Source organism: Cervus canadensis, chromosome 13 (genome assembly GCF_019320065.1).
Source record: "Cervus canadensis isolate Bull #8, Minnesota chromosome 13, ASM1932006v1, whole genome shotgun sequence".
Classification (NCBI taxonomy): domain Eukaryota; kingdom Metazoa; phylum Chordata; class Mammalia; order Artiodactyla; family Cervidae; genus Cervus; species Cervus canadensis.
The window spans coordinates 35,843,493-35,865,069 of NC_057398.1; the positions used below are offsets into that span (position 1 = coordinate 35,843,493).

Here is a 21,577-nt window from a genome sequence, read left to right on the forward strand (position 1 = left end):
GGTAACAGTGCCTAAGTCAGTCTACTCGCTGTTTTCTAGTTTTCAGATTTTCATCTTGAAGCCAAGTTTTTGGTGGCTGGATACTGGTAACATTCAACTCATCACTGGACTTAAGGAAACAGTGGGAGGGAAGGGTTTTATTTCAACCCCTTTGTTCTTGGCCTGAATAAAGAACAATGTTTTCTCATCTAAGGAACCCAACCAAGGTAACCCATATCCATACAGAGACCTTTTCTCATGGAACATCTGCTTAAATGTGAACTGAAACCAGATTCAGTGCTAACTGTAGCGATGCTACCGTGATCATGGTTTTCACTTCCTGAAACACCTGTTCTTCCGAGTCAGTATAAATCCTGCTCACCTCCCCCTAAGACCCACTAGAGAGCAGAAACGAGGGGGTCAGAGGTACCTTGCCCCAGACTCAGTGAGACCTCGCCGGAGAAACCAGAAGGTTACCCAGCCTCAGTTTCCTTTTTTTCTTAATGTATATCCCTGAACAGTATTGTTTCATTGTGTTTGTGACGCGCGATTCTTGTGCCTTGATTTTTCACTCCACCTTTTCCAGCCGTGTGCATCTGAAATGTATTTATCTTTGCTGGCACCTGCAGTTACAGAGTTCATTCACTCTCACTAGCACACACAGTTAGAAGCTAGTGAGTTAAAACCTAAGGGCTTAAAACATTGCCCAGCATAAAGAAAGCCCTCCACAAACACTGGTTGTCGCTGTAATGATTTCCCATTGTGTGAACACACTAGAATTCCAGTGCTCTGCTGTGTGAACAAGGCTCAAGCCACTAGCCACGCGGGGCTGCTTAAAATTGAACTGAAATTCATATTAAAAGTGCATAATACTGGGCTTCCCTGGTAGCTCAATGGATAAGAATCTGCCTGCGAGCGCAGGAGACGCTGGTTCAATCCCCGAACCAGGAAGACCTCACATGCCTCGGAGCAACCTAGCCCAGGAGCCACAACTACTGAGCCTGTGTAGAGCCCAGAAACCACAACCACTGAAGCCTGCGTACCTCACAGCCCACGCTCTGAAACAAGAGGAGTCCCCGGCAATGAGAAAGCCATACACCACAGCTAGAGAGTAGTCCTAGCTCGCTACAACTAGAGAAAAGCCTGAGGAGCTATGAAGACCCAGCACAGCCAAATAAATGAATACTTTTTATTTATTAAAATAATAATAATTTTAAAAAATTTTTTAAGTGCATAATAATAAAAACTCAGTTCCTCAGTTGCACTGGCTGCATTTCAAGTGCTCAAGAGCCACACATGAATACCAACTATTCAATAGAGATGTAGACATGAACATTCCATCACACTGCAAGCTCTACTGGACAGCGCTGCTCAGAGCAGGGGGCAGGCAAACCAGCAGGCCAAGTCCAGCCAGTGCGTACTTCTGAGTGGCCTGCGAGCTGAAGATGGTTTCTGTGTGTTATTTCATGACACAAGATAATGATAGGAAATTCAAATGTCAGTGTCCATAAGCAATGTTTTATCAGGACGCATAAAACATAGACCTGCTAATGTCTTGTCTCGGGCTTCTTTCCCCTGCCTCTCCCCCACAGTGGTACAGCTGGGTCACTGCCAAAGAGACCATCCCCCCATGGACTGCAAACGCTCAAATCCTCACTGCCAGCCTTTTAGAGAAAGACTGGCTGATCACTGCTCTTTAATACACCATGAGCAGAAACTGCTGGGTACCAGCTGTGTCCAACTGTTTTCCAGAATGTGGTAATTAGCTTGACTATGTTTGCACTTTTGGGGTGTAACTAATAGAGTGGGATATATATTAAGACATGTCAAGTTGCCCAGCTTTAATTCAGTGGTATAATAACATCTCATTTTTTGTTTTTTGTTTTTTTTTGACTTGGGAGTCTGCTGTTCTAAAGAGAAAACGGTGAGGCATCCTACATCACTCACAGTGAGTGACAAGGCTTTCCCAACAAGGCCACTGCATAGGGAAGTGAGGTTTAAAAGCTCAGATGAAGCCTCTGACCTGGGTGATGCTGCCTACACAGTGCAATGCTGAGTAAAAGTTCAAAGACAATCACCAGGGACGTCCCTGGTGGTCTACTGGCTGAGACTCTGCACTCACAGTGCAGGGAGCCTGGGTTCCATCCCTGGTCAGAGAAGTAGATCTCACATGCTGCAACCAAGATCCCACCTCCTGTAACCAAGATCCCACCTCCCACAGCCAAGAGCTGGCACAGCTTAAAAAAAAATAAAGACACTCAGTCAAGCACTGTCCTTGAGCCTACTTCGGACCATGGGACCACGAGGAGGAATGGAGCTGTCTGCTAGAAGCTATAAACTGCCCGCTTCATGCTACCAGGCTGGGAGGAGAGGACAGACTTAGGCATCTCTCAGCCTTGCCAAAGAAGGACATCTCAAAATCAGCTCTTGTATTCTACTTCCTTTCTGCCCTGTTCCTTCCCACTCAATCCAGACCATGTACTATTGCTCTGGGCCTCCCAGGTGGTGTGAGTGGTAAAGAATCCACTTGCCAATGAATGCAGGAGACGTAAGAGATGTGGGTTCGATCCCCAGGTTAGGAAGATCCCCTGGAGAAGGAAATGCCAACCCGCTCCACTATTCTTGCCTGGAAAATTCCACGGACAGAGGAGGAACCTGATGGGCTACAGTCCATGAAGCTGCAAAGAGTGGGACACGACTGAGCAACCACTGCTCTGCTAGGTAAACCTACAGCTCTGCTCTCATCACGTCTGAAATCCCCTACTGGGGTCCCTGGACAACCGACCCCTCTAGCCCTGCTGGCCTCGGAATGGACAAAACCTCCCGTCTCTCTCCACTCTTCATTCCCCTAAGAACGTCTTAAATAATCAAAAGGAACTATAGTAAAGAATTTTTAAAAAGCAAAACAGAAAGCTATAACAATGGATGACCCCAGCAGAGCCGAGCTCTCACTTCTCTCTCTCTGGCCGTGTCCAGTTCTCATCTGACAGTGCTGAGCCCTCACTTTCTGCATCGGCCCTTTTGGCTTCCAGTTGGCCTGCATTCTTTCTCAGTCTTCTTCCAAATCTTAGTTCAAGCTCTTCCCCAGACAAGAGAGGGTGTCTCTGGAGCTCTTCCTGCAGCCCCTCCAGGTCTGGCGCTGTCCTGCCCTCCTGCTGCAGCCCCAGTGGAGGTCACCAGCACCGGCTCGGATACTTCCGGTTCTCTGGTGCGACAGAAATCCACTCCAGCCAACTCAGCAACAGGGCCTTCACTGAAGAGCCATCGGGAGCTCATAGAATTGACTGCAAGCCAGAGACAGGGACTTGGAGACGGTCAGAAACCAAGGCGGCTCGAGACCAGCGAAGAGGAGCCCCACAGTTCCACAGCAAGAAGGCCTGGACAGAAGGGCCATGCCCACAGCTGGTATCAGTACCTGTCCCTCTGCTGGACATTCACATCCCGTGAGAGCGTCTGTCGGCCTGGCCTGGGTCATGCCTGTGCTTGGCTGGGGAAGCAGGGTAACAGATTGCAGACCTACCAACCTGGACCCAACGGAAGGAGACCAGGGGCTGCTGAAGGAAAACTGACATTTTCTGAGCAGCAAGTGTCCACTGCAACGTCCCTGCTAATCCACATCTCCTCCCTGACCCACTTCTCTCTCCCTGGCCTTGGTACCCTTGCCCACCAGCTAGATATCCGGCTGACTCTTACTTATGGCGACTTTTGAATTCCTTGCTTACTGGTCCAGGCTAGTTTCTGGAACCAGCCCACGTGTGGCTCTAATCAAAACAGTTTTTTGAGGTACCTCAGATGTACAGTAACGAAGAGCACACGCCCAAGGGTTAGGCCCTGATGGCCCAGGCACAGCAAGCCGAGGGCGATGCCTTCCCCAGACGACTGTGGTGGCTCTCACATTCCAGTGCGCCAGAAACTGCCCCAGAAACTTGCTGAACGAGTCCTTTGCCAAGCCCCCTTCCCAGAAAGTCAGATTCAGCAGCTCTGGGGCAAAGCCCTGTCATCTGCATTTCTAACAAGTGCTGCCAGGAGGCTCCAATGCTGACAGGCTGCAATCCGTACTTGAGAGATTGGCCCATCAGTGGTTTCCGAACCTCACCAGCTGGTTATAAATTTCTAAGCTGTGCTCCTACAAGTACAGACTCAACTGGGCAAGAGCAGACAGGGGAACCTGACGGATGTGCCCCAGGACGATCTGGATGCAGTACTAGAAACCACGGGCGAGGTGACATCCTGTCTACTCAGCCTGGCAACAGAAACCATGCAGCTCTGGGCTCATTTCCAACCCTCTGCTCCTCCGACACACCAAACGGGCTGACTCTTAACCCACCTCTTTGGGACCCCTGCCAGCTCCCACCTCTGTTCCATCCTCCCCACTGCCCATCACTGCCCAACCATGTACATCCTTCCCATCCTTGGCAGGAGCTCAACTCTGCCTTCGGAAATCACGTCCTTATCTTTTCATGAACTCTAGTCCACCCAGTGCTGCCTCTCTCACTTGACAATGACCCACAGATGTCCAGGCACCCCTGCTTAACTCTTGGACGATGCTGGTCTCACCTTCCCACCTAGAAGATCAGTGATCTGAAAAATGCTTTTTTGCATTCTCTGGGAGGCCTAGCAAAGCTACCTAATATTTAATGATTATTGATCTCAAACCATTCCTTGTTTATTTAAAACTGCTACTCAACCGATTACTGCCTTGCACTAGGCTGAGTTACACAGGTTTCTGACATTCCGATTTTTCACATATTTTGACATTTTCAGACAAAAATGGCATTTTCATGTGGCTTAACCTAATATATCCAACTCACGGTTGCAAACATAGTCCCAGCCCAGCTGCATGTGCTGACAAAGCAAAACTGGGTGGAGGTGTGTGATGGTGAAGCCCATGGGCCACCCTCAGGGCATGTGAGTCATGAGAATTACACAGAATATGGAGAAAAGTAGCACAGATGTGAGCCAGTTCTAATTAAATGTCAATAAAAGTAAAGCTCCTGTTCTTTGCCCTGAAATTTCTTTTGGACTCCATTCATTATTGTTTAATCTTGTAAAATATCTGTACTCAGACTAGGAAGGCAGGAAAAAGAATGCTTCTGTAACCACGTATGAAGGGGAAGAGCTTCAAAAAAGGTGAGGGAAGAGTGGATGCAGGGCTTCCTAGGTGGCAGGGTGTAAAGAATCCACTGGTCAATGCAGGAAATGCAAAAAATTCAGGTTGGATCTCTGGGTTGGGAAGATCCCCTGGAGGAGGAAATGGCAACCCACTTCAGTATTCTTACCTGAGAAATCCCACGGACAGAGGAGCCTGGTGGGCTACAGTCTATGGGATCACAAAGAGTTGGACACAACTATGCATGCACACAGAAGTGCTCAGCTCCCAATTCAGGCAACTCAATGGGGTCAAAGATGTCACCGTAAAAACAGCAAGAATGTGGCTGATAAAGTGGCTCCAGCCTGTAACTGCCCATTAAATACATGCAATGCACACTACATGTTTTATCCCCAACTCTACTTGGGCTTTTAGCAGATTAAAGAAAAGGGGCTGAACTGAATGGCGTGGTTTTCATTTTCTAAAATGCTTGACCAATAACCAAGACTTTACTTGCCTAGTCTTACCCCAAGAAAACAATGTGGGCCAAACTGTGTATTTCACATGATCGTCTGATGAGTGACAAATTACAACACACTTCAGTGACCAGGCTTCCCACATTTCACGGGTATTTAGGAGCTTAGACAAGTCATCTCTGGCGGTTACCCACACACAGGCCCTGTGATGGGATCAAGACCGTGGACCAGAATGTTCACCATGTCATAAAGTCAGTGTCGTGAGAGCCGACCTGGTGAAGCTAAGAATCACAATGGGGTCAGGCTGCCTGGTTCAAAGGCTGAGCTGTCATTTGTGGGCTGTGTGATCTCAGGCAAACTCATTCGGTCCTTCTATCAGAATTTACAGATCATTGACTAGTCCCAGGGACTTCTCTGGTGGTCCAGGGATTAAGACTGTGTGCTTCCACTTCAGGAGGCACAGGTTCTATCCCTGGTCAGGGAACTAAGATCCTGCATTCTGTGAAGCATGACCAAAAATTAAAAATAAAACAAATCTAAACAAAAACCCAAACACCAACTAGTCCCGGGGGCTTGTTAAGGGATCAGGGATCACACGGAGAACCTGGTAGTCATGCCGCTGACAGATGTGCTCTAAGCCTCTGTTTCCTCATCTGGAAAATGGGGGCATGACAGTCTCTACCCCATGAGACTGCTGGAAGGAATCAAAGGAACCATGCAGCGCCAGAGAACACCCTGTGCCACACTGAAGGGAGCTCAATGAATGTCAGCTGCGGTTCCTGCCACCACCATCGTGACGCTAAATTAAACTCAACGTCACCACCAACTGCAACCTAAGATCAAGATAAGGCTCCAGACCTGTCCTCTGCTCTACCCATTTAAGAAAGTCAGTGAGAAAATGGAATACTACTAAGACTACTAGAGAAAGATGGAAAACAGTTCTCATGTAATGTTATGTGAAAAAAAGCTTTTTTTCAAAGATTCCCAACAGCAGCAGCGAACACTGAAAATAGCACTTATTACATACCAGGCATTGTTTTAAGCTCTTCATATTTATAAATAAATAAGCTAATATTCTCCAAACCCTATAAGGTATATGATATTATCTTCATGTTACCAATGATGAGACTGAGGCTCAGAGATGTTAAGTAATTTGCCCAAAGCCACACAGCCAACGAGTCTCACATCCAGGATTCAAGCAATAGGCTCCAGGATTTGTGTTCCTTATGCACCTGTCTGCTACAGCCCAGTGGGGGCAGTGTTCTGCGTAGCAGCTGGATGGGAATTGGATGGGAATCATGGTAACAGAAGAGGGAGGGAGAGAGGAGGTCCCTTCCCTGGGTTGTGCAGCTACTCACTTCGGTAGGAAGAGGACTATGCTTCAGGAAGAGTAGATGAGCACCATTTCCACCCCTGGGTGTATAATCGAGAGCACTGAACATCCACACAGAGACTTGTACACGGATGTTCACAGTATCACTACTCACAGTGGCCACAAAGTGCAAACGATTCTGATGCCCATTACCGATGGATGAATAAACAAAATGTGGTCCATCCATACACTGAAATATTATTTGGCAATAATAAGGAACAAGGGACATGCCACAACGTGGGTGAACCCCCAGATCATCATGCTAAGTGAAAGACGCTAGTCACAAAAAGCCACCTGTTGTTCTTGTGTGAAATATCCAGAATACAGGCAAATCCAAAGACACGTAATAGACTAGCGGCTGCCAAGGGGAGTGACTGCTAACAGAGGCAAGGGTTTCTTTTTGGGAGATGAAATGTTGTAGAATTAGATAGTGGCTGATGGTAGAACAATCTTATGAACACACTAAAAACCAGTGAACTGTATACTTTAAAAACTGTATACATTATGGTATATGAACTGCATTTTTTTTTATTATTTTCTTTTTTTTTCTTTTTTTTAAATTTTTATTTATTTATTTATTTATTTTTGGTCATACATTGATATGAATCAGCCATAGATTTACACGTATTCCCCATCCCGATCCCCCCTCCCACCTCCCTCTCCACCCGATTCCTCTGGGTCTTCCCAGTGCACCAGGGCCGAGCACTTGTCTCATGCATCCCACCTGGGCTGGTGATCTGTTTCACCATAGATAGTATACATGCTGTTCTCTCGAAACATCCCACCCTCGCCTTCTCCCACAGAGTCAAAAGTCTGTTCTGTACATCTGTGTCTCTTTTTCTGTTTTGCATATAGGGTTATCATTACCATCTTTCTAAATTCCATATATATGTGTTAGTATGCTGTAATGTTCTTTATCTTTCTGGCTTACTTCACTCTGTATAATGGGCTCCAGTTTCATCCATCTCATTAGGACTGATTCAAATGAATTCTTTTTAATGGCTGAGTAATATTCCATGGTGTATATGTACCACAGCTTCCTTATCCACTCATCTGCTGATGGGCATCTAGGTTGCTTCCATGTCCTGGCTATTATAAACAGTGCTGCGATGAACATTGGGGTGCACGTGTCTCTTTCAGATCTGGTTTCCTCAGTGTGTATGCCCAGAAGTGGGATTGCTGGGTCATATGGCAGTTCTATTTCCAGTTTTTTAAGAAATCTCCACACTGTTTTCCATAGCGGCTGTACTAGTTTGCATTCCCACCAACAGTGTAAGAGGGTTCCCTTTTCTCCACACCTCTCCAGCATTTATTGCTTGTAGACTTTTGGATAGCAGCCATCCTGACTGGCGTGTAATGGTACCTCATTGTGGTTTTGATTTGCATTTCTCTGATAATGAGTGATGTTGAGCATCTTTTCATGTGTTTGTTAGCCATCTGTATGTCTTCTTTGGAGAAATGTCTGTTTAGTTCTTTGGCCCATTTTTTGATTGGGTCATTTATTTTTCTGGAATTGAGCTGCAGGAGTTGCTTGTATATTTTTGAGATTAATCCTTTGTCTGTTTCTTCATTTGCTATTATTTTCTCCCAATCTGAGGCTGTCTTTTCACCTTACTTATAGTTTCCTTTGTAGTGCAAAAGCTTTTAAGTTTCATTAGGTCCCATTTGTTTATTTTTGCTTTTATTTCCAATATTCTGGGAGGTGGGTCATAGAGGATCTTGCTGTGATTTATGTCGGAGAGTGTTTTGCCTATGTTCTCCTCTAGGAGTTTTATAGTTTCTGGTCTTACATTTAGATCTTTAATCCATTTTGAGTTTATTCTTGTGTATGGTGTTAGAAAGTGTTCTAGTTTCATTCTTTTACAAGTGGTTGACCAGTTTTCCCAGCACCACTTGTTAAAGAGGTTGTCTTTTTTCCATTGTATATCCTTGCCTCCTTTGTCAAAGATAAGGTGTCCATAGCTTCGTGGATTTATCTCTGGGCTTTCTATTCTGTTCCATTGATCTATATTTCTGTCTTTGTGCCAGTACCATACTGTCTTGATGACTGTGGCTTTGTAGTAGAGTCTGAAGTCAGGCAGGTTTATTCCTCCAATGAACTGCATTTTTAAAATAAGACTGGCAAAACAGAAAAAGAGACACAGAAATACAGAACAGACTTTTGAACTCTGTGGGAGAATGTGAGGGTGGGATGTTTCAAAAGAACAGCATGTATACTATCTATGGTGAAACAGATCACCAGCCCAGGTGGGATGCATGAGACAAGTGCTCGGGCCTGGTGCACTGGGAAGACCCAGAGGAGTCGGGTGAAGAGGGAGGTGGGAGGGGGGATCGGGATGGGGAATAAGTGTAAATCTATGGCTGATTCATATCAATGTATGACAAAACCCACTGAAATGTTGTGAAGTAATTAGCCTCCAACTAATAAAAAAAAAAAAAAAACAAAAAAAAAAACAAAAAAAAAAAAAAAATAAAATAAAATAAGACTGTAAGACCAACTGTGCTCCCCTCTGAAAATCTCCAGAAGGAAAATATTTTTCTGCCCACTATGGCAAATGCAATCAAGTTACCACTATACTTGGTTCTACACTGCTTCTCCATATAGTTTTTAAAAATCCCAATAAATAACTTTGGCACATCAATAAAAAATACCTGAGAATCTCTAAAAACATAAAACTTTGTAAGTACTATTTCATTCAAGACTATACATCAAGGATTTTTTTTTTTTGGGCAATACTCATTTACATTTTAGCCAGAGACAATTACGCAAATACTAACAACTTATATTAGGGGCCACAGAGCATGTAATAGCTAAAAACTTAGATAAATCTTACATTTAATAATTTCACAATTAAAATGGTATTTTTATTCCCCCAGTAGTAAACCCATATACCAAAACCAAAAAATAATAAAGACAAAAAAACCTATCTTCAATTGTGAGGGTAATAAATAGTTTTGAAAAGAGAATTTACCATAAGAATCTATTTTGAGCCCACCAAAAATAATGTATCTGAACTTTAAACAAAATTCACATTTTATTCAGGTTGAAATAAACTATATCCCCTGGAGAAAGGAAAGGCTACCCACTCTAGTATTCTGGCCTGGAGAATTCCATGGACTATATAGTCCATGGGGTCACAAAGAGTCGGACAGAACTGAGCGACTTTCACGTTCAAACTATAGAAAACTGATTTTCTTCACCAAAAATAAAAGCAATATTTTCTGTATTATTCCTACATAACCACAAAACACTTATTTTTGTAGGTTTTCTAGGTGTTGCTTAATACATTAAGTTTTAATAAATGACACAATAAAATTAAATTCAACAAGAAAACAGTGACACATAAAATGACTTCAAAGTTAGTACTCAATGTACATTTCATTCCCTACTTCCTGTTCTCTGTAACTTTCTGTGCTGCCTAACACAGCAGCACAGTTAAGAGCCATCCTGCCTGACTTGGAATCTGGCCTCTAACACATCTAAGCCGTGTGACCCAGAGCTGGTAAGTTAGCAGCCCTGTACTTCAGCTTCCTCTCTTTAAAAAGGGGTGACAAGAAGTATACTTACCTCAAAAGGCTTGAGGATTAAACACAAATGCATATTTGTACAGTACTTACAACAGTGCCCGGGACACTGAATGCTTTATAAGGGTTATGCACCATGAGTGATATAACGGGACAGAGCTCCACCAACAACAGGACTGGGCACAGCTGAGAATTGGTAAAGAGAGGTCTGGGGGAGTAGATGCCAGAACTCCTGACTGCAATTGCTTCTTGAAATGAATCAGATGTCAGAGACATGCAAGTACCCTCAGGAACATAAGCTAGATGACCCTAGTAAGGTTACTGACAAGGCCCTGAAACGTCACACCCGCAAGGAGGAACTGTATATAATAAACAAAGGTGTTGCATGCAAAGTGTGTGTAAATATGTCTATGCAAATACTCAAAAATTTAGTGATGCACAGAGGAAACCATAGGCAATGCTAAAAATGATTTTAAATCAGAGGAGGGGGGACCAACCAAAAAAAAAAAAATCACCTTGGCTACCAGAAAGAGACTGTGTGTGTCTTCCTAACACAGAGCACTTCCCCTACCACACATCTAATTGGATTTCTCTCTAAAAACCAATAAACGAGTAAAACTAATCAAGAAGGTCTGTCTCTACCACTGACTCAATAGCACAAGCTGCTTCTCAGGTTACTCCCCTGGAAATGGGATGTGGCACTTGAACAGAAAGAAGAGAAATTAAGCTTTTATTTATTTAATTTTTTTTTTATTTTTTATTAGTTGGAGGCTAATTACTTCACAACATTTCAGTGGGTTTTGTCATATATTGATATGAATCAGCCATAGATTTACACGTATTCCCCATCCCGATCCCCCCTCCCACCTCCCTCTCCACCCGATTCCTCTGGGTCTTCCCAGTGCACCAGGCCCGAGCACTTGTCTCATGCATCCCACCTGGGTTGGTGATCTGTTTCACCATAGATAATATACATGCTGTTCTCTCAAAACATCCCACCCTCACCTTCTCCCACAGAGTCAAAAGTCTGTTCTGTACATCTGTGTCTCTTTTTCTGTTTTGCATATAGGGTTATCGTTACCATCTTTCTAAATTCATATATATGTGTTAGTATGCTGTAATGTTCTTTATCTTTCTGGCTTACTTCACTCTGTAATAAGGGCTCCAGTTTCATCCATCTCATTAGGACTGATTCAAATGAATTCTTTTTAACAGCTGAGTAATATTCCATGGTGTATATGTACCACAGCTTCCTTATCCATTCATCTGCTGATGGGCATCTAGGTTGCTTCCATGTCCTGGCTATTATAAACAGTGCTGCGATGAACATTGGGGTGCACGTGTCTCTTTCAGATCTGGTTTCCTCAGTGTGTATGCCCAGAAGTGGGATTGCTGGGTCATATGGCAGTTCTATTTCCAGTTTTTTAAGAAATCTCCACACTGTTCTCCATAGTGGCTGTACTAGTTTTCATTCCCACCAACAGTGTAAGAGGTTCCCTTTTCTCCACACCCTCTCCAGCATTTATTGCTTGTAGACTTTTGGATAGCAGCCATCCTGACTGGCGTGTAATGGTACCTCATTGCGGTTTTGATTTGCAGAGAAATTCAGCTTTTAAACAGCTCTTCAGAGACACCCTTGCATTCATGTCCCCCATTTACCGTAGTAAATTCAATGTATGGAATGATCTATATGAGCTAACTGAATTTTTCTCATTTGTTTCGAGGCAAACAGAACAAACAAATTTTGTTCTGGAAAAACAACAGGCAAAAACCACTCTTTAAAAATTAACTTCACAATGTCCCTTTTGACGCTGAGGCAAAGAAAGGGAGAAGCAGCCTGCTCCTCTCTGCCTGTTAAGGACATGACCACGGCCTTGACGTAAAGCAGGAACAGTTCTGATTTGCAAAGTGCTGCTGGAAGCCATTGAGGCAGCAGAACTTCACAGCAACCCTCGATCTGTCCCAGTGAACACTGAGCTTACAATCTTATAAAGTAACTCAAGCTAAAGATTTACTGAAAGTGACATCTAAGCCAAATGAAATCACTTACAAAAGACTGCTCAATATTCTCAACCAAGTCTCTTCAGGTAACTGAAACCCAGGTGGTGCAAGGAAAATCTTGAGCTGTAATCACTTATTTCAGGGGCCCCCAACTTCTGGACTCTGAAGCCTGAAGATCTAAGGTGGAGCCGATGTAATAATAAAAATACAGTGTTCTATAAACATAATGTGCTTGAATCATCCCCAAACCATCCCTTACCTCCTGCCACAGTCCGTGGAAAAATTGTCTTCCATGGAACCTGGTCCCTGGTGCAAAAGGCTTAGGGACCGCTGCCCCAGATCCTTGTGGCTCAGAGACCAGGAGCACCAGGAAATAGGTTAGGAAGGCAAGGCTGCAGGTGCCCCCAGAACCACTGCATCCAAGCCTGCATTCTAAGCACGATCCTGTGCTCTGCACAGACACAAAAGCTTGAGACGCACTGGTCTGGATCCTCTCTCGCTGGTTACACCAAGACAAGGAACACAGTGAGGCAATTAAATGTTTTGCCTTTCAACAAGTACAGGCTTTGCAAGGGCAGTCAGGTACCCCTGTGGTACGTGGGGGCCACACACAACCCTTAGCTATCAAGACATTCTCAGAAAGGCTCAGAAACAACCCAAACGGGACACGTGAAATGCTTCCCAGACTCACGACAGGGAGTGAACAAGGACAGGCTGGTACCTGCAAAGCGCAGAGGAGCGTCTTTGTCCAGGGCGATGAGAGGGGGGTCGAGGAGCACGGTGCTGTCGCTCTCCGTAACTAAGCCATGATACGTGGGCTCCAGCCACGGCTTGTGCTTGTTGACTGTGTTTAAAAACAGGAGGAGGAGAAAGGACATAGGCCAGGTTAGAATCGTTATTTTCAACGCCACGGCTTTTGAAAATATACATCCGTTATCATTAACAAAAAACCCTCATGAGTCTGAAAGGCCAGCTGCTATTTTTTGTGGCCCAGTCTGGTAACAAGACCCAAGTGGGATGAACTCCTAAAGAAATGCAGAAATTATCTGAGGCCAACCCCCGAAGCAACCAAAAGTAAGAAATGAACTGCTCTAGAAACTGAAAGAAAAAAGATTGATGGTTATACGGACAGTATGACAGACCAACTCATACCACCTGTTTTCAGCCGATCCTAGAAGAGTTACAAATAAAAATGTTATTTCTTGGATTAAAAGATATAAACTAAACAACAAGGCCCTACTGTATAGCACAGGGAACTGTACTCAAAATCTTATAATAAACCATGGGTTTGTTGATCAGTTGCTAAGTCATGCAACCCCATGAACTATATTAGCCCACCAAGCTTTCCTGTCCTTCACTATCTCCTGAAATTTGCTCAAATTCCTGTCTACTGAATCAGTGATGGAAAAGAATATGAAAAAGAATATACAGATATGATAAAGATATAAAGAATAAAGATAATGTGTATGTGTATATGAGAGAGAGAGAACGTATATATAAGACCCCAAAGACAGCAACCCACCAGGCTCCTCTGTCCATGGAATTCTTCAGACAAGAATACTGGAATGGGTAGCCATTCCCTTCTCCAGGGGATCTTCCCGACCTAGGGATTAAACTCGGGTCTCCCAAATTGCATGAGTGCTAAGTCAGGCAGATTCTTTACCATCTGAGCCACCAAGGAAGCCCACATTTAAGAGTATATTCTTAAATATATACATATATTTTTAAAGACAGAATCACTTTGCTGTATACCAGAAACACATTATAAATCAACTATACCTCCAAAACCACAACTTTTTTTAAAGAGATACAAACCACTACATATAAAATACATAAGCAACAAGGGTAGACTGTACAGCACAGAAAAACATAGCCCTTATTTGAAAATAACTTTAAACGGAATATAATCTATAAATATACTGAATCACTCTGTCTTACATCTGAAACTAACATAATACTGTAAATCAACTATACTTCAATTTTTTAAATGTTATTTCTTTATGATAATAACGGTATTATTTAAAATTAGCATTACAAAAAGAAATGTAAAGCAAATGGGTGAAACAAGATTTATGAATATAAAATTACAAATATAATGAATTAAAAGAAAATGATATGCAAAATTCCTGAAAAATCTGACTGAAAACAGTGATCAAGAAAAACCTGCTTTAAAAAATACTAATAATAATCTGCTCTGGGATCAGGATGGCCTGGACCCAGAGTCCAGCACCCCTCTATAATGTGCTGTGTGACCTGGAACACGTAACTGATTTCCTGATCTCAATTTCCTTTTTAAAACATTTACTTTTGGTGGCCCTGGGTCTTCATTGCTCCACGTGGACTTTCTCTAGTTGTGGCACTCGAACTTACTGGCTTCTCTTGCTGCAGGCAGAGCACCAGCTCTAGGCACAAGAGCTTCAGTACGTGCAGCACAACGGCTCAGCAGTTGTGGCACACGAGCTGAGTTGCTAGCATCTTCCTAGACCAAGGATCAAACCCATGTCCCCTGCATTGGTAGGTGGATTCTCATCCACTGCACCACCAGGGAAGTCCTCAATTTCCTCTTCAGTGAAGCCGGGACCCCCATCCCCAACAACCCACAGGGCTGGGGTGGACAACTGGAGAAGTGACGTTTTTCCTTCTCAATTGGGTACTAGCACTGCTCCTTTCGTGTTTAGGGTAAGAACATCTTCTCTGACAGCCTGCTGACCTGAGAAAATGTATTTGTGGTTTCTGTCCATTTCATTTTTCCCCAGCTGTGGCCCCCAGAGGGTCTGTGCTGAGACTTTCCTGTGGTTGAGGAAAGCCCCTCCCTGGGTTCCTCTCTCCACCAGCCTATTTTGAGCTCCTCTCACAGTTGGAACCTTTCCATTTTCCTCTTATTTTCACTTTCTGAGTATTCACATTATAACCTCAGGATATAGATTAACCATGGAATGACTCATGAAGCTGATCTGATTAAAAGGAATGTTGTTGTTGTTCGGTCACTAAGTCACGTCTGACTCTTTGCCACCCCGTGGACCGCAGCCTGCCAGGCTTCCCTGTTCTTCACTATCTCAAATTCATGTCCATTGAATCAGTGATGGGGGAACAATGGAAACAGTGAGAGACTTTATTTTTGGGGGGGCTCTAAAATCACTGGAGATGGTGAGTGCAGCCACGAAATTAAAAGATGCTTGCTCCTTGGAAGAAAAGCTATGACCAACCTAGACAGCATATTAAAAAGCAGAGACATTAATTACTTTGCCAACAAAGGTCCATCTAGTCAAAGCTACAGTTTTTCCAGAAGTCATGTGTGAATGTGAGAGTTGGGACTACAAAGAAAGCTGAGCATTGAAGAATTTATGCTTTTGAACCATAGTATTGGAGAAGACTCGAGAGTCCCTTGGACTGTAAGAATATCAAACCAGTCAATCCAAAAAGAAATTAGTTCTGAATATTCATTGGAAGGACTGATGCTGAAGCTGAAACTCCAATACTTTGGCCACCTGATGAGAAGAACTGACTCACTGGAAAAGGCCCTGATGCTGGGAAAGATTGAAGGCAGGAAGAGAAGGGGACAACAGAGAATGAGATGGTTGGATGGCATCACTGACTCAATGGACATGAGTTTGAACAATCTCTGGGAGGTGGTGATGGACAGGGAAGCCTGGCGTGCTGCAGTCCATGGGGTCGCAAAGAGTTGGACACGACTTAGCAACTGAACTGAACAACTGAGCAACTGAACTGAGTTCAGTGATGCCATCCAACCATCTCATCCTCTGTCATCCCCTTCTCCTCCTGCTTTCAATCTTTCCCAGCATCAGGGTCTTTGCTAGTGAGTCGGCTCTTCACATCAGGTGGGCCAAAGTACTGGAGCGTCAGCTTCAGCATCGGTCCTTCCAATGAATATTCAGGGTTGACCATTTAGGATTCACTGGTTATGAAACTTTATTTCCACATAGTTGGGGCCTATTTCTTGAATGAACTACCCAGATTCTCTTCAGGCAGTCAACCAGAAGTGACTGAAACTAAATTTAAATGTTTAACTGTCTTTCGTGCTGTGTGACCGTGATGTAGTCCTACTTTTCTTTGCTTTAATGATGATGGGACGAGGGGAGACAGTGATGATCAGAAGCACCTGAGCCCCACCTGCACTAACTCCCATGTGACCTACTGAAGAAGCAGAGTGCTCACATGTCAAATTCCAAAGGAGCAGGCCTGTGTCTGTGAGGGGGAAGATGAGCGACCCGATCTCTCCTTAATGACGCCTCCACCCGACATTTTATACAGGCTGCACCCAAACCAACAGCAACTTCCCTGCCTTCACTTTCAAAGCAAACCCAGACCAACAGGGAGCTGGCTAAAGGGTATAGAAGGTTTCGGTTTTGCAAGATGGAAAGAGTTCCAGCAGTTGATTGCACAACAGTATGAATGAATGAACCCAATACCACTGACTCCAACACTTAAAAATGGTGAAGACGGAAAATTTTATGTTATGGGTATTTTACCACATTAAAAAAAAACATTCCACACCCACAAAATAAACTCAGATGTAGCCATTTCTTATCCCCTCTGCTGTCCACTGAGAGCTATTACAAAGGCCAAGTAATGGCCTCCTCCCTATCTCTTGCACGGACTCGTCCCACAGCGGCTGGGGTACCGCTGTGAACTTGGGGGTGGCTCAGAGCCTGAGCTCTCAGAACCCATCTACACCAAAGGTCCTGAGAACCCCGAACAACTCTGCCTTAGGAGGGCCTGTCTATCTATCGGTAATAATAATCAGTGCTGAAAGTTAAAACCAAAGAAAAGCATTAGTACTGATGTTTATTATTAATTCATTTTCAAAAACAAACCCATTGTGAATTAACATAATATGTTAATGAAAATAAATATATATTTTAAAATAGAGTTTACTAGGAAGATTGGCAATGCTTTACATTCTGCAAATCCTTTCACGGCCCAGCATAGCAGAAGAAAGCTGGGTTCTCACCGCCACTCCTGCAGCCAATAGGCTGCATTACGATTCCTCATGCAGCTCTAGGAAACTCCAATGTGCATTCATGAAAAAATGAGGAAAAAGCAAGTGATGTCTTAATATAATTAAAACAGCTTTGACCTCTCGGATGCCCTGACAAGGTCTCTTGCCTCAGGCCTCTGTTGAAGCGTTCCCTCCTTCAGCGCCAAAGAGACTGCGTGCTGGAACTAAAGAATTCCCATAACAAAGACTGAAGACAGGGAATGCCAAAACTAAGACTGGGGGCAGCCAAATTAAAAAAACAAAAAACAATAAAAGAGTTTCCCCCCTCCAATTAAGACAGAACCCGCTGCTCTGCCCCCCAGTCCCACTTCCTCTTTCCTCTGCTACTCCTCCTAACCATGAGCAGTCAGCCTGGGACCTGGGGTAGGCTACCTGGCTTCCCTGGGCCTCAGTTTCCTCATCTGTAAAATGGGGACAGCAACAGCACCCACCTCTGAGGTTCCCATGTGATCTAACCCATCCCATGTAAAATGGTCAGGACGGGGTCAGGCACTTGGGAGATGCCATAAGGGGCTGAGTTGTTACTTCTCCTGCAAACATACACACACAAAACCAGGGTTTCTGGGAGGGCGTGACCCTTTTTCTCTACTTATTCCCGGGAATTAGGATCTCATTCCTCAGGAACTATCTAGTAAGTGAGTAAGAACATACCCATGGACAGTACAAACACAGTCAGTGCCCTGGTTTACAAATTCTCTCATAGAGAATAAAGTTTTCATGCAGAGAACTGAAAAAAAAAATGTACTGGTGTTTTAGATATTGGGAAGATGTTTATTTTTTGTTTCTGGCAGTTGGATGTTCCAGGAAAAGGAGACAAGAATTTTGGAGAAGTCAAAATATTGAGGGATCTGCCTCGACAGGTAAGTTCTCACTAGATTATGAAGGGAACTGTTAATAATACGAAAGCAAACCTAGACCACAAAGACCGAAAACTTACAGTGCCTCTGGAAAATGTCCCCTCCTCCTGGAACAAGAGACCTAGTAAAGAACACAGCTCAGCTGGTTGTGGTAAAACCTCCCCTTCTCCTCCAGAAATGCCCCCCCAGGGGAAGGGTGGGAGGAAGGGATAGTTAGGGAGTTTGGGATGGACATGTACGCACTGCTATATTTTAAATGGATAACCAACAAGGACCTACTGTACAGCACAGGGAACTCTGTTCAATGGTATGTGGCAGCCTGGATGGGAGGGGAGTCTGGGAGGCGAATGGATACAGGCATATGTATGGTTGAGTGGCTTGGCTGTTCACCTGAAACTATCACAACATTGTTAACAAGCTCTACTGAAATATAAAATAAAAGTTAAAAGAAAAAACAAGAAGTAACTCCCAGGACAGTGGTGAGTTAAGTGGCTTGGTGCTCTGCATGGGTCCCACAGTTGGTTGCAGCCTTTGAGAGGAGAGGGTTCCACAGAGCACAGAAAAGAGCCTCACTTTGCAACCAGGTTGAATGCTTTATCTAACTGCTGAAACTCCTCATCCTCTCCAGGTCTTGTTAAAGTGTCCTACAAGATAGGCTGGAACACCAGCTGGAGTTACAGATCTAAGACAGATAAGATAAACAGGCCATTTTAAAGAAAGTAAGTGTAAATCTATGGCTGATTCATGTCAATGTATGACAAAACCCACTGAAATGTTGTGAAGTAATTAGCCTCCAACTAATAAAAAAATTTAAAAAAATAAAAAATAAAAAAAAAAAAATAAAGAAAGTACTCCCAAAACCTCCGCTGTTTGTCACTAATCCCTCATTTTAAAACACAGAAGGCTAGGAACTTCCCTGGTGGCCCAGTGGCTTAGACTCCACGCTCCCAATGTAGGGGACCTGGGTTCGATCCCTGGTCAAGGAACTAGATCCTGCATGCTGCAACTAAGACCCAGCTCAACCAAATAAATAAACACTAAAAGGAAAAAAAACTCTGAGGCTATCAGTTCAATTCACTATTGACAATGTACTACTAAAAGCAATATTCAATTCCAATTTGTTTTCACATTTAAGATTTTATTAATAAAGTTACAAGCACAGTAAATAAGACTGAAGAACACTATTCCAATATGTGAGTCAATAAAACTCCTGAGACTTAAACCGAGTGGATTTACTTGGTCTAGTAAGAAAGTAAAAAAGAATATCAGGCCAAGCAAACTGCAGAAAATCTGAGATGAATTTCTGGCTACCCTAAGTGGAAAGGCCTGCAGCTGAAAATGGCTAATGGTTCAAGGGGAATAATAATTGAACAGCTATAGTCCCAGCTCTTTTATTTTTCCCCACTATTCTAATTTTATAGCTCAAATTTCTAAATTGCTACTTAAGCTGGCAGTAGAATGAAGAGATTTGGCCAGTTCCACTGACTGAGCTTTTAAATATTTAATAAATGATATTTTTAATATTTCATCACATTCAAGTGCATTATAAAATATTGATGGAAACAAGTGATTGATGTTTCTGTCATCATCCAAAAAAAGATCACAAATAAAGACATTAGACTACTGGCCATAAGTCCAGGAGCGGGTCATCATATTCAGAGTCTTTACCCAAGTCATTTCATTGCATTCTAGATCATAAAAAGAAAGCCAACTGAAGTTTGAATGGCACGGCATTAACCAAAATCACAGAACAGCAAGGCTAGCAATCAAGCCTCTGCATGTGCGTTCAGCGGCTTCAGTCGTGTCCCACTCTCTGCAACCCCATGGACTGCAGCCCGCCAGGCTCCTCTGTCCCTGGGATTCTCCAGGCAAGAGTACTGGGTTGGGTTGCCATACCCTCCTCCAAGGGATCTTCCTGACCCAGACTGCAGGCAGGTTCTTTACCACTGAGCCACCTGGGAAGCCTGATCAAACCTCTAAGTGTAGGGTGCTCCTGGGGTAGGTACCTATCATTTTAGGACATGGCTAGTTTTCATGGTTGTGGTAGATTTTAATCATTAGAGACTGCCACTAATTGAAAAATTAAAATGCAAAGAATACAGCAGTCAACTCCAGGGTTAACCTGACATATAAAACTTATGTCTCCCTAGCATTGGGTTGGCCAAAATTTCATTTGGGTTTTCCATTCCCAATATATCCCAACTCTCTGGGCTAAAAAGAATGGCCCCTTATCCAGGTCACACAAGTCACAGACCCAGGCAAGGTGGTTTCAAAGCCTGCATGCAGTGGCCTTGACATCAACCCAGCACCACAAACAATTGCCTTCTGACTTCTTTGGTTACAAAGAGAAATCTATTGTTTTTCAGAAATCACTGTTTGAGGTGTGACCCTCCTCACTCCAGAACACCTAGCTTGGTCACATAGGGAAGATACTGACATCATAACATATAATGACAGGTGACTTAGTTGTAAGAGTCTGTAGGCATCTCCCATAAATCCTAGATGATGTTACATGTTTTGTTTGCAGATTCAATGTTTAACCGCAATTCATCAAAAAAATCTGCAATTAATGAACACTGCCACTAGGTGGCAACATGGCTCAGTGGTAAAGAATCCACCTGTCAAGGCAGGAGACTCAGGAGAGGCGGGTTTGATCCCTGGGTCAGGAAGATCCCTGGAGTAGAAAATGGCAACCCACTCTAGTATTCCTGCCTGGAAAATTTCATGGACAGAGGAACCTGGTGGGCTACAGTCCATGGGGTCGCAAAGAGTTGGACACAATTAAGTGGCTGTGCACGGGACAGGCTTTGATTAAAAAATCCAGCTTTTACCAAGGAATGGGGATGTAATCTGAGTTAGCAGGCCCTTTGTTCAAGATGGGAGCTTCCCGCGCAGTTCAGTTGATAAAGAATTGGCCTGCAATGCAGAAGACCCAAGTTCACTCCCCGGGTGGGGAAGAGCCCCTGGAGAAGGAAATGGCAACTTATTACAGTATTCTTGCCTGGAGTTGTTAAAGATGATATGCACAGACAGATGTCATAAATGATATAAATATAAAATATCCACCTGATTTTTTTCTCAGAAATATTGAGAATACTAAATATTCTGAAATATTCATAGTCCCCTAATCAAAATATACTGCCTCAGTCATAAACTATTATTTAAATTAAATCATCCCTGATTCTTCAAAGCAGCTTAACATCAAAGGTCCCCTTGGCTTCCCATCATCACCGACTGGCAGTTACTCTAAGACATCTT

General features: G+C 43.6%; 1 protein-coding gene across 6 annotated transcripts in view; it reads right to left on the reverse strand.

Moving 5' to 3' along the window:
• Nucleotides 1–21,577, reverse strand: part of CLSTN1 (calsyntenin 1) — a 76,813-nt gene that overhangs the window by 27,770 nt on the left and 27,466 nt on the right. For all 6 annotated transcript variants that reach the window (XM_043484613.1, XM_043484615.1, XM_043484612.1 and 3 more), the window contains exon 2: nt 13,164–13,286. In XM_043484613.1, the coding sequence (XP_043340548.1) occupies nt 13,164–13,286 (123 nt within the window). The remainder of the gene's footprint in view (nt 1–13,163; nt 13,287–21,577) is intronic.